Consider the following 13,474-nt stretch of genomic DNA (forward strand, 5'->3'; position numbering starts at 1 on the left):
GCCGTTGATTAATTGAGCCCCCCTTTTGTGTGGCTAGTTGTGATTTAAACCCCTAAGAGCACGTTTTGAGCTATAAACCCCAATAGGGTATTAATGGCTTAAGAGATTTCTGGGTTAGTAAAGAAGCATTTGAATAGGATTTCTTCTGATTTCTGCCTCCCCATTCCTCTTCCTGGAAAGCAACGTGTGCTCTTTTTTTATTTTTTATTTTTTATTTACATAATAACTTACAGGCTTTTGCACTTCTGGAATGGAACGCTGATGTTAGTAGAGCGGGTGTCTGCTCCTGTCCCCTGAGTGCAGAGATCGCCTTTCTTGCCTTTTGATATGGTCTCACCCTGTTTTTCTCCATTTTCCAGTTCCTTTGTCCCTGTCTCGTACCTTTGTTGTCAGCAGAACAGAGTTGTTAGCAGCAGGTTCTCCAGGTAACTCTGCATGTTTCCTTTTCATAATTCTTCCGGTTGCCTCCCTTGACCCCACAAAAGCCTAGATCTGCTCCCTTTATTTGGTCCAGGCCGTTTGCAGTTTTTCTTGGAGGTCGCAAACTCCATGCTTACAGACGCAGTAGTGAGCTTTCCAGGGAAGTATGAGCCCACAGCCGCTGTGCGAAGGCTTCGGGAGACTGGCGGGGAATCCGCGAGCGTGAGCAGCGCTGGCCCCACAGAAAGCGAGAGTGATTCTGACCTGGATCCTCACTGCTCCCTGCCTGGCCCGCCCACACTGCCGACCCTGGGTTTTCAGGGCGGTACAGGGGGGCTGCTTGGGGTGGTTTGACCTCAGCAAAGGCACTTGCAGAGGCCCCGAGGGCCTCAGAACCTGAGGATGCTTCTACCAAAAGCACATTGAGCCCAAAGTCTCAAGGACTATGAATTTTCCTCAGTGGACGAGCGCCCTGTGTGCAGAGGCCCTGGCGTTCTTGGTTCTGTTCCTTTGGTCCTTTCTCTGACATCCCTGTGAACGGGGCACATGCATGACCCCCCCCCCTTCCCCCATCAGGCAGGTGGCCCTGCTTGTCCTGTCTCCTCCTCTCTCTCTTTTGAAATTAGTACTGTGCACATTCCCCACCAGCTGCTGGTTCCTGCCCTGCAGGAGAGTTTGGTCATGCCTGGCTAACACGTCCAGCAGCTAAAAAGAAAGGCAAAGGTTTAATCTTTCTTTAATTAAAATTGCTGAGCTTTTGGTAGTACAATTTTTCTCTTTATTTTGTTCCACACAGCTTATATTTTAAAATCTGATGAAATTTGCGATCCATAATCCAGTTTGAGCAAAACTGTCAAATGCTGATATTTAGTAAAGGAGGCAATACTTGTCCTAGAAAGAAGCTAATGTTCCTTCAAGTCTTTGCTCTGAAAGAATTGGGGGTAGATCTTATTTATAGGACTGTTTGAATCAAATGAGCTGGAAGATTATACATATATACACATACATATATATGCACATAAATAGGTATTTGTGTATATGTATATATGTTTGTGTTTTTTCTCCCCATTTTATTCGCTGGCATGTGCTACCTCTTTAAAATGTCACAGATGCTGAACTAGAGTGACTTTTGGATGAAGCTCATGAAATATCATTTGTATTTTACTTTTCCTGTAGAGCTTAGAGATTTCTTAGCTGTGTCCACTCTATCTGATCCAGTAATAAAAAAATCCATTTGTGGGCCCAAGCCTTCAGGATGCTGGCATTACAATAATAGACCTAAACCAGTGATTTCTAGCCTATTCCAAAAGGTGCTTTGTGGTTCCCAGGGAGGAGGCTGGGACTGTTAACTTTATAGTATCTTTCTAGCTGACTTCTAAAAAGAATTCCTAGGCAAGATGAAGAAAAAGAAAAAAAAAATCCGAGAAGGCATAGAGGAATTAAGATTGAAAGGTTTTTTATCATAATTATTGTGATAATTTAGCACATAAATTTGGCAACAAAACATGACCTGAACTGGGGAGTGGCCACTTAAAGCCTTTATTCTCCTTGGTGTGAATATTCATCTCTCTCACTGCATGTTTGTTTTTTAAATAGATGAAATTTATTGTTAAATTGGGTTTCCATACAACACCCAGTGCTCATCCCAAAAGATGCCCTCTTCAATACCCATCACCCACCCTCCCCTCCCTCCCACCCCCCATCAGCCCTCAGTTTGTTCTCAGTTTTTAAGAGTCTCTTATGCTTTGGCTCTCTCCCACTCTAACCTCTCTTTCCCCCCGCCTCCCCCATGGGTTCCTGTTAAGTTTCTCAGGATCCACATAAGAGTGAAAACATATGGTATCTGTCTTTCTCTGTATGGCTTATTTCACTTAGCATCACACTCTCCAGTTCCATCCACGTTGCTACAAAGGGCCAGATTTCATTCTTTCTCATGGCCACGTAGTACTCCATTGTGTATATAAACCACAATTTCTTTATCCATTCATCAGTTGATGGACATTTAGGCTCTTTCCATAATTTCTCTCACTGCATGTTGATGAAAGGCCAATCACACTCTGTCCTTGCCAAGCTACTGCAGAAGGGGTCCCACTGCTTCTCCAGACTGTGGCCAGGATGCCAGGCAGTGGGTTGCTGCAAAGGAAGGGGTTCATCTCACAAAAACAGAGGGTGGTGGGTTGAGAGGAAACCGACTAGAAATATAGATACCTTGGAGAAACCAGAGTTTGCCTGTAATCCTCTTCAGGAGAAGAGGAGACTCAGAAGTACTGCGCAGGGCCCTTGACATCTACCTGACACAGTCTGATCAATAAGCAAAGTGCCCCTTAAATGTTTTGGCTTTTGGACCTTTAAACTGTAACACACAAAAGCAAGCACTATCTGTAGCAATGGTGATGTGGGGCTAAAGCTTAAGGATTCAGTGGGATCCTTTGTTTCAAAGAACGGTTGGATCTTTCAGCCTGGGTGATGCCCTCACGAATACAGGAAGGCTTGGCCATCAGGGTAGGTACGTAGTAGAGAGGTCTGGGAAGCAAACAGAAAATATAACAATGTTAACTAGGCTTATGGGTCGGTTGTTAGGTGTCAGATGCTGTGCTAAGCATGTTACATATTATCTCATTTTTTAAAAAGCTTTTTATTTATTTTTGAGATAGAGAGAGTGGGGAAGGGAGGAGGCGTAGAGAGGGAAGGAGACAGAGGATCCGGAGTGGGCTCTGTGCTGGCAGCAGAGAGCCCGATGCAGGGCTTGAACTCCTGATCATGGAGCTGAAGTCAGACACTTAACTGACTGAGCCACCCAGGCGCCCCTATTATTTCATTCTGAATCCCCATCAGACTTTAGGAAGTGGAGACTATTATTACCTGCCTTTTACATATAGGTAGGGAATCTGAGGCTTTAGCAAAGGGTCATCCCTTCTGCTAAATAGAAAACATCTGATAAATTATTAATTTGCCTTGTTCTCTTAGAAGATAAGTGGAACCAACCAGATGAGTGGCCACTCTGAGTTTAGTTTTGACTGACGATGGAAAATCGTTCTGCCAAGAAAATTGTAGGGAAAGTCATGCTGTGAAAATTTGGGGAGAAAGTGAACTTGCCATTTGAGGTTCATCGAGTACTTACCGTGTTTTGTTGTGGTTGTCCAATTAAAAAAAAATTTCTTTAATGCTTATTTATTTTTGAGAGACAGCATGAGCAGAGGAGGGGCAGAGAGAGAGGGAGACGCAGAATCTGAAGCAGACCAGACACCGAGCTGTCAGCACAGAGCCCGACGCGGGGCTTGAACTCACAGACTGTGAGATCATGATCTGAGCCGAAGTCAGATGCTCAACCAACTGAGCCACCCAGGCGCCCCTGTGGTTGTTCTATTTTAAGAGGGATGTTTACTGAGTGGAATCTCAGATGGTGGTCAGGATGGGGTTGAGGGGTCATAAAACACATCAAAGTATTTAGCCTGGACAGGAAGAGGCTTAAGGGGAACATAACTATGTTCAGGCTTTTAAGGCTCATTCAAGTAGTGGAGGGATGATGGGGGATCTCTACACGGAGGGAGAGACTGCCGCTTGAGTCTGAGGAGGTGGACATTATGCAGGTCAGGACCTGTCCTCTGTGAACACCCACTTAATATTTGTGGAATAGACTTGATTAGAACAGCAAACACGGAGGAAGCTTTGACAAGGCGGGAGGTGGGTTTTATTTTTAATGAAATTTACGTTAGAGGCTACGGTCAACTTGCCTTTACGAACAGCAACACTTAGACTCACTGAATTTCCTTTCACTTTGTTTTAATGAATGAGTAATGTGCATGTCATCGAAGAATCCCACAGCACCTGCGCTGCCTTAAATCTTGTAAGGGTTTGGTGTCTTCTGGTATTCCTGAAACCCTGAGACATCCTTGGACTGCCTGGTGGGAATTTTATTGAGGTCAGAGACCAGGATAACAGGTTTGGTGGAGGGGTAGGAGCAGACGGAACTGTCCTGATCCCTTGCGAGCACATACTGATTTTACACACGTTCTCAAGAGTCCTTTGCTTTTGTTTCTGGCACGGTCTGTGTTTTACATCCGGGAGCTTCTGTGTCTTGGGGCTCATCGGCACACAGCCTGCGCGGTTCAGGGTCGCTCCTGACACAGGTGTGTAGCCACAGGGTCTTCTCGGTCAGAGCCTCGGGAAGGAGTGTGTGTGTGTGTGTGTGTGTGTGTGTGTGTGTGTGTGTGCGCGCGCGCGCGCGCACGGGGCTGAGAGGCTAACTGGCGCGATCCCCTTGTTGCCGGGAGGCCAGGAGCGTGTTGTAGGAGGGCCCTACATGCTGAGCGATATGGCTCAGGCGTCTGGGAGAAGTTCGTTGAGCTGGTCTGTTAGTTGCTACTTTTTTTTATTTGGAAAATAAAGAGCTGACTTTATTGCTTATATCTACCTCGCTTAAGAGGTTATGGTTTCTTTCCCCTCCTTTTCCAGGTGAAAACAAGTCGCCGCCTCGCCCATGTGGCTTGAATCACTCAGACTCTCTCAGCCGAAGTGACCGGATTGACGCGATAACGCCGACACTGGGGAGCAGCAATAATCAGCTCAATTCTTCGTTCCTTCAAGTCTACATCCCCGACTACTCCGTGCGAGCCCTTTCTGACCTTCAGTTTGTCAAGGTAAGAGAAGGGAGAGTGGCTGGGCTGGGGCCGGGGCCCGGCCACTGGAGGCCAACTTCCTCAGCGAGTTGTTTGGCTTCCCAGGCCCCCTCCACTGAGCTCTCCCTTTGTCATTTGGACTCCCTACACCTCCAGCTACTGTGCCCAGGGGTTAGGCCGGGGAAACAGGTACCTCCCTGGCTCTGTCACAAAAGCTGCCAAGTCAGATGTGCCTTTTTCAGGGAGTGAGAGCTGGAGATGGTGAGAAACAGAATCCACATTTTCCAGTGAGTCCTCGTGAGCTCCTGACTCCAGTGACTCTGGATGGCCCTGGAAGGGCTGAGATCAGAGACTCTGAAGACTTAACGGGATGGGGCGGGAAGAATCCTCTGCTTCTCTTCTGCCCCGAGACAGGGTTCTTTTCTTAGTCCGGAATAAAGACGTCTTGTGAAGAACAAGCCAGCTTTAGCTGTTGGAAGCCTATCTCCATTTTCCAGTCGCTGTGAAGCTTTGAGACAAAGATCTGGAAATAGCTTCTATCAGTAAAAAACTGATTTGTTCTCCAGCGTCAACTTGAGCTTTTAAAAGTGGCTCAGTTTATACTCAAGGATGGTATTTCCCTAGAAAAACTATGAGGGGCCTTTCGGGGGATTTTAACGTGTCATACCATGTCGAGACAAGAGCGCCTGAAAATAAGCATTATCTTGGTTTGTTTTTGTGCCATCTTCTGGCCCCCAGATCTCAAGACAGCAATACCAAAATGCCTTGATGGCATCCCGGATGGACAAAACTCCTCAGTCTTCAGACAGTGAAAACACTAAAATTGAATTGACTCTTACGGAGCTGCACGACGGGTTGCCAGACGAGACAGCCAACCTGCTCAATGAACAGAACTGTGTGACACACAACAAGGCCAATCACAGCCTGCACAGCGAAGGTGCCATCTAGGGCGCCCCCCCCCCACCAACCCTCGCCCCCACTCCCAAGGCCTCAGGCCAGCTGACCGTGAATCCCATTAGCGTGAGCTTGTGTGCCGTGCTGCGTCCTGCAACATCCTGAGACCAAAGACTTTGTTCCCTTCCTGGAAGCAGCAGAGGAGGACGGTGAGGGTGGACTGGAGACCAGAGGTGTGAGATCGACAGCTAGGGCATGGCATCTGAGATGGTGGAGACGAGCCTCTTCCACCCAAATAATAGAATCATGTTTATTTTTTCAGTTGTACCTTTTATTCCTTATTCACTCTCCTCCTTCCTCAATTTGCATGAAGTTGAAAATTGTTGCGGTTTATTATTTTTTTGTCCCCCAAGAGATCATGTTTTTAAAAAGTGTCTTTTGCAGAGTTTTACGTTGTTGTGTCTGAACTCTGCTGTGACTCCATGATGTGACCCGCACAGAATGGACTTGCTCCTCGGCCCTCGTAGGGAGGGGTGCGCTTCCTCTGCACCCAGCGGGTGTCGCTGTGGAACTTGAAGGATGAATGAAGAAAGCGGTCGATGCCAACCCGCCACGTCTGTCCCACTGTGGGGTGGAGCCTGCACGGGGGGGCCTGCAGCCACCTCTGTGAGCTCAGTGTTGTTTTAAGTTAATGTTTAACCGTGTCCCTTCCCCTCAGAAAGGTTTAACATTTGCTTGGAATGTGATTTTGCTCCTACTCTAAGGAATTTTTATCACCAAAATGAATGTTAATGAATTTTAAACCCATGGTTTATCATTGGCAAGAGGCAAGGTGACTTCACCCCGACATTCCTACAGCCTGGATTCTCCGGCCCAGCCAGGCCTTCTCCCCAGCTTACCGAGCGCCGTCACCCACCTCCCCGTCCTCGCTCTTGTTAACCCAGGATGCTGCTACACAGATGCCAAATGGAAATCTTCCACAGGGCTTTTGAGTAATCACGTGGTGTGGAGTTCAAGCTCCTCCCCTTCCCACCGGGACCTCTGTCATGGTCAGAAAAGGAGTCGGCTTCCAGCCATGCCTTGAGGGCACTTCTAGACCCGTGGGTTTAAAGGAGGGAACTTCGGGGTCTGCCAGCCCCCACCCCTGCTCCCAGGGAGCCAGCTGCCCCTCTTCCCCCTCTGTCCCTGGGCCCCTGGGGGGCCGGGCAGTGGCCGTGTCCCTCGCCTGAGGACCTCGGTGCCTCCCGCCTCAGATGCGGCCCACAACAGAGAGGCTGCCTGTATGGCCAGGGCTGCCTGAACGGCGTGGCCCCGAACAGGGATTCAGAAACCAAATGTGTGTTGCGGCCGTTTCATGTGTGCGTCCGCCGCCTTTTAATGCCAAATTCATCACGTGTAGTGAAATTAATGTCAGGAGGTATTTCTTGAGTGACTGAATTCTTACCTATCTTATCTGTTTTAAGTGTTACCCGAGGGATGTGTGCATTTTGGTGGCAACGCTCGTACACTGAGTTGAATCCATACTGACGGCAGTGCTCGTGTAGAGCTGCCACTCCGTGCTGCCTCTAGTCACTAGCCAAGAAGATAGCGTTTTGTCCGCGGGGTCTCACTGAACGAAGGGAAGCCCCGGGCCAAGCGGCGGTTTCCTTCTCCCTCCTCAAGGTAGGAGCGCGCCCCCCAGGTTGGGCTCTGGGGAGGGTGGGAGCTGTGGTTGTGCAATAACCGGCCACCTGCTGGGCTTGCCTCCTGGTGAGCGGTTTGGGGCTCTAGTGTCATATGCGCATTTCCCGCAGTATTTCCTCTGGGACCTCGGTCCTGCAGTGTCTTCCTCATCAGGTGCCATGCCCCTCAGTGAGGCAAGTACTGGCCTCAACTGGCAGAGGTCACGGCGGCGGGGGGGGGGGGGCCTGCGAAGGGGCTAAGCGGCCCGCTGCTGGCACCAAACCTGCTACCACGGGATGGAGCCCCCACTTTGTCTTAATGTGAGTGGGGCCCTGCACTGTCAGTGTCCCCTTTTATAAACAGACCCATCCAAGTTAAAAGATCTCCATTTCTTAAGACGCATGTGGCTAAACACAACCCCAGTGTGGTGTGGGAACTGGGACTGTCCATGGGGTGCGCAGAAATGAGAGTTCCCTCTAAGGAAGTAAAACCTGGGTCTTGCACGGGGTGGGGGGTGGGGGTGACCCCCCAACAACCACGCCGTCCGTCCTCTGGGCCCGGACTGCGCTTGCCTTCCTGGTAGTTTGGTGGAGCCTGGCCTGCCATGCCATGGCTCCTCTGGCTTTCAGGATCTCTGTCCCCTCAGTCTCTGCCGACTGATCTGCTTTGCCACACGTGGCCCGTCTCAGGGTGCCTTGCTACTGGAAGGAGCTCCTGGAATCTGAGTTAATGTGTTGGATCTTTTTCAGAGCCCCACTGTTCCTCTGTGAACCCGAAAGCTCCGCGAGAGTCCGGGGAACAGAGAAGGGATTCCAGCTGCCAGCTCCTTGACTTCAGAGAGAAACAGAACTTCTCAACACCGTCATACCTGCTCAGTGTGGTGGCTGTTTGAAAAGTCCTCTGTAAAGTGCTGGCAGGGGTGGCTTTGCAGTGGGGGCTTCTAGAGGATGAAATTTTAGCCTCCCAAGTTTGCACTTATTTTCTGTAAGCCACTCTTTACCTTTGATTATTCCCATTATTCTGTAACAACAGGGAATCCAAAATAATTCCTGGCTCTAGTTCCATCTGCTTTGGGGAAAAACTCAAGACCCTTCCAGTAACACTCAGTGTCATGAGCGATCAGATTCCTCTTCCAGGCCCCACTTTGCCTCTGGAAACTCACTTTAGGCTGTTGAAGGAGAAATGCTGGCTCATTGCTTCTCTGGGCAGTGGAATGATTTTAGCTTAGAAGTTCTATGCAGTTACATCTATAAAGTCAACGAGTCTGGCAGAGAAAGCCCATCAAATACTTGAGATCCCCACGTTCAGTAGTCAGTTCTTAGCACCACCAGTAGACCATCTTTTACTGGGGCTGCTGGCTTTGTAAGCGTGGAAGAGAGTGGGCTGTGGAGCAGACACAGGTCCTGGTGTCCTCAATGCTGCTGGAGCTCTCGTTGTCAGACCCAGGGCCTCTCCCTAGTGGCTTCCGTGGCCCCTGCTTTGGGCCCTGGCTCTGTGGGACCAGACAGGGCCTCCTCCTGCTCTGAGCCACTGTAGCATCTCAAATGTTCCATCTGAAACTGGATCCCTAGTATCCAGATGTTCCCAAGATGGTCTGCTTTGGCTTTATACATAAGAGGGGTGTGTGTGTGTGTGTGTGTGTGTGTGTGTGTGTGTGTGTGTGTGTATACGCATTTCCTACTGCCTTACACGTTCTTTCCCTTTATTTCTCTCTTCCACATTCATCAGGCGAGTCTAAAATTATATATTTAAATTTTCAGGAAAACATAATGTTAAGATTCGCACATGGATATTGGGATGCTAGTCAACTAGTTTAAGCCTTGGTTCTTACATAATTTACATTTCAAAGGGCATTCTACTTTGTCCTTCCCTCCTTCCTCACCTCACTTAACAGGAGAGAGCTCAGTGCCCATGCTGACATGATTGGCTTCTCCAAGTGGGAGGAAATAAGGCATCTTGCTATTATCTGACGTTACTTTAAGGAACGTCTGTGCAAAGGCTGAATGCAGAACTTCACACTAGTATGGAACATTAACTGTGAATATATTTACCTGTGCTATCCCCAGTACCATACGACTAAAGGACCAGCTTTTCCAAGTCGAGGAAAATAGTGGTAGATACAAGTAGGATTGCATTTTATCTAGGAATTGAAGTTAACAGGAATTGGGGCTATGCGGGGACTGTGAACTTCTGCCCTCAAATTCTCTCAGGTTGTGGAGCAGACCTAAGTAAGGCCCTGGCTGATTGAGCCTTTGTCCTGGCTGGTCAGAAATAAGAACAAACCCCAATCCTGAAAACCAGCCAGGGATCTGTGGCCCTTTTCATCTTTCCTGGCCCAGGAGCCCAAGATTCCTGCAGTGTTTCCCAGGGGTGCTCCCCAACAAAAGACCCCCTGGGCTGGCAAAGGAAGGGTGCTTACAAAACAAGAAGCTTCCAGGGAGGATTGGCTTGGCACACATCACACGACCCAAGTTCTCTGGTGGCATGGGCAGCGGGAACAACTTCCCTGTCAACTTTTGACCCCAGGACAGAGTTTTCTTGCGGGTGGCGGGGGGGGGGGGGTGTTGACTGAGCTGGCAGTTCAAGGTGCAGAGGCTTCTGGGGTACAAGTGCTCCATTTCTCAGGATGCAGTTCCTGGGTCAGGTTTGGTTCTACTCTAGGCTCCAAGCTGGTGGTGCTTCTGTCCAGCAAGGAAGGACATCTGGGTGAGTTACAGGTTAATCCAGACGTAGGAGAGATTTGGGGAACTCAGTAGGTACGTGGTTTAGGGTGATTCAGAAACTTTCCGATGTAAATTTATCAAGGAGCAACGTACTCAGTGGATTTTTATTATCTCAGGGCCATTTACAAATCTTTATCTTTTCATATTTCTTTTGTATTCAAGTGGGCTGATAAGAGAGATGAGTTCAGAGAACTCTAAAATGAGGTTCCTTTGCCTCATTTGAGGGTGAGTGGTGCACCTTTGCCAAGCCTGCTGATGTCACTGTCCCTCAAGGCTGCGGCAGTGGACCTTTCTCCTCTACCACCTGCAGACATTCTCCCTGCAGTGAATGCTTACTTGCTGGTTTTCCTTCTGCCGTGTCTGAAGGCTCCAGGGCCCCTGGTCAGCCCTAGGGACGGAAGGAGATGATGGGAATTCACAGCAACTGCAGAGCTTGGAACTTTTCTCGTGCCATCTTGGGCCAGGGACTTTCTTGGCTTCTTAGACCTTTGTGGTTGGCTCAGCTTTCTGTCTGCATACGCTAGAGCCACCGACGTAATTTCACTAGAACCGTTGTAAATATCCTTTGATGGGGAAATACCAGGCTGTACTTGAAGCAACACAGGAACAAAGGTTCTAGTAGCAAGAGAGTAAAGTTCTAGGAATCTGTATACCAAGGTTTTTATGTACACAGCTCCAACACATACTATAAGAAAGACTTGAATGAGTACACGTCTTTGAGTTTGAATACCCGTTGGGGTATTAAACATACACTGGAAGAATGACTTGCCTCACTTGGCAGGGGATCTTCTGGCATTTATCCCCATCTGACCAATATGGAGTCACTTGGGAAGTGATTCTTTTGGGGCCAGATTCTTCTTCAGGTTCACCCTGGAGAGAATTATTACATGGACCTGGTGGGGCTTGGCTGCCTTCCCTTTGTGTTGGAGGCCCAGGCCCCTTGGTATACACAGCTGGTCTCAGGCTCCCAGAGCAGAAGGGAGTGGGAAAGAATAAGGCATCAGGACTTTGATTCCCCAGAGAGCCCCATCCTAGCTTCTGATTCATGATTCCATGTCTGGAGTCTACTGTGAAGGTGGAGTATATCAGTCCATTGACTTCTCTTGTTTCTGGAGTCCTTTAAATCTACAAATGTATATGCTTTATTTTATATTATTATTTATTATGTACATATGCCTCTACTGTTAGTACATTGTCTGTGACTAAGACATTTCCTAGAGCCCCTCACCCATGGAGTCTAGGGTTCTGTTGTCCCTTAAAGTGGGTGAGAAGGCAGTGGTTTTGTTTGTTTTTGTCATAAAGAGGTTGCTGCTCTTAACGTTGACCCTAGCATCCTGGCCCCTTTCATCCGGCCCACCACTACTCCTGATGGACTAATGTTTGGGATGATGATGGAGGCAGGGCTCCCAAGTACCTCCATGAAATACTTGAGGTTCTGGTGACTGGGTCTATTCTGTATGCAATTGATGGTATGTAGCATGGCTGTGAGACCAGAGTGTCCTTCCTCACTCCCACCCTCCCAAGCCAGGTTGGCAAACTGGCCATTTCCCACCTTGGATTGCAGAATCCATCTCTCTGGATCATGGAAGCTGCCTGCCCATCTGGGCTTCTAATATGCCTTTTCTTGGTTTTGAGGCCCAATGCCAGTATTGCCTTGGCCCTCAAATAAGACCCTGCTTTGTGTCTGATTTTCACCCTCCTCAGCCTTTACTGTGTCATAGTGTACATTTCATGCTTTTCAGCAGTGAAGTTTTCCAAGCACAGTATTGAGAGCTGTGTACATAAACCTAAAGAAGCACAAATGACATGTATAGGTTTCATGAGCTGATTGTCATAATGAATGCATTTTATAATTCAAATGATGTTGTAGATTTACAATCTCTCCTATTTATTTTGTACCAATTTATTTGTAAATTTTGTGATTGTTTTAAAAGGTTTTTGTTCATTTCTATTATTCTATTTAGATAAATGATGATTTTCTGTTCACCCTTCCAGCGGATGTGTGTTCCCTCTTTCCCCTTTCATCTATGCAACACCAACCTCGGTCCCCTGCCCAATAGCATCGCTGTCCTGGTGGGAAAGCTGGGATTGGTTGTCGGCATGGCAACACAGCAGGGCATTTCCGTTGGACACATACCACGAAGTCTTATGTTAAAAGAGAGAGATACCAGAAGTGGGCCTCCACCTCTACCACAGTCTGGTCCCACCGGTTCCGGGGTGGGGGTGGGGAGGGCGGGGAGGGAAGGTTCTCCTTTGCAAAGATTGTAGTCTGTCCCCTGTTGATTCACTCAAATTGCCCGACATTTGCTGCTCGAACAACACACAGTTCAGCTGGGCAAGTGTCCAAGCTGTTTTTTCCTAGGCAAGACCAGAGGCCTCCTTCAAGCCTCTCCGCTGGCTCTTGAAGATGAAAACGGCTCTGTAGGTCCTCTGCTCTGCAAAGGCTAGGAGAAAGGTGGTAGCCTGCACAGATGGTTCACTCTCAAGTTAAAAAGGTCAGGCCTGAGTGCAGGAGTCGCGTTCAGATGCTCTTCAGGATGCGGTAGGCATCCACCTTCCCTAATAACCCAGTGTTGGGGCCCACATTCCTCTTCCACCACCACTGCTTTTCAAGTCTTCTGTGTTTCTTCTTAATCCTCCTCCTCACTCATACGTGACCAGACCCTGCAACTCTTCTGGTCGAGGCTCACTGCCCCTCTGTGGCTTATTCTTGGATCACATCTTTCTGGAATCCATTTTCCCTCCACTCCTAGCCTTTATTTATTTTACAATCCAAAGAGGATCATGCTCTGAGAATTGAGCCTCTTGGTGACTGGCCCCTTACTTACACTTGCCCTGTGGACGGAGACTTTTCAGTGAAGGGCTGCTGGCAAGACTGGCTTTGGAACATGCCTGACCTAATTACCATGTTCCCTTCCAGAGTCATCACCCCCAACTTCGGGAAAGTAGAACAGAGTAGACCTATATTCTAGCAAAGTGTTACCTTCTTGGGAGCCTGTTTTCTTTCCTTAGAAGCAGAGAAGAAAGCACTAAGGGAGGCTGGGGAAGGAATTCTCTCTCCAAAATAGCAACTCCCACTTGGCTGTTTTGCTTAGTTTTTCCTGCTTTACTCACTTTGTCTAGATGAGTCCTGAGCTCAAATCAGGAAATTCTCCA

At 48.4% G+C, this 13,474-nt stretch overlaps 1 protein-coding gene across 2 annotated transcripts in view; it reads left to right on the forward strand.

Annotated features, from left to right (window-relative positions):
- CNNM2 (cyclin and CBS domain divalent metal cation transport mediator 2) overlaps positions 1–6,736 on the forward strand; it is a 145,192-nt gene extending 138,456 nt beyond the window's left edge. The window contains exons 6-8 of one of the 2 annotated variants that reach the window (XM_045040625.1): positions 360–425; positions 4,876–5,060; positions 5,778–6,736. In XM_045040625.1, coding sequence (XP_044896560.1) covers positions 360–425; positions 4,876–5,060; positions 5,778–5,987 — 461 coding nt within the window. In that variant the 3' untranslated portion in view covers positions 5,988–6,736. The remainder of the gene's footprint in view (positions 1–359; positions 426–4,875; positions 5,061–5,777) is intronic. The other variant, XM_023240875.2, reaches the window with a different exon arrangement.
- The last annotated feature ends 6,738 nt before the right edge of the window (positions 6,737–13,474 follow it).

The sequence above is a fragment of the Felis catus genome, chromosome D2 (assembly GCF_018350175.1).
Source record: "Felis catus isolate Fca126 chromosome D2, F.catus_Fca126_mat1.0, whole genome shotgun sequence".
NCBI lineage: Eukaryota > Metazoa > Chordata > Mammalia > Carnivora > Felidae > Felis > Felis catus.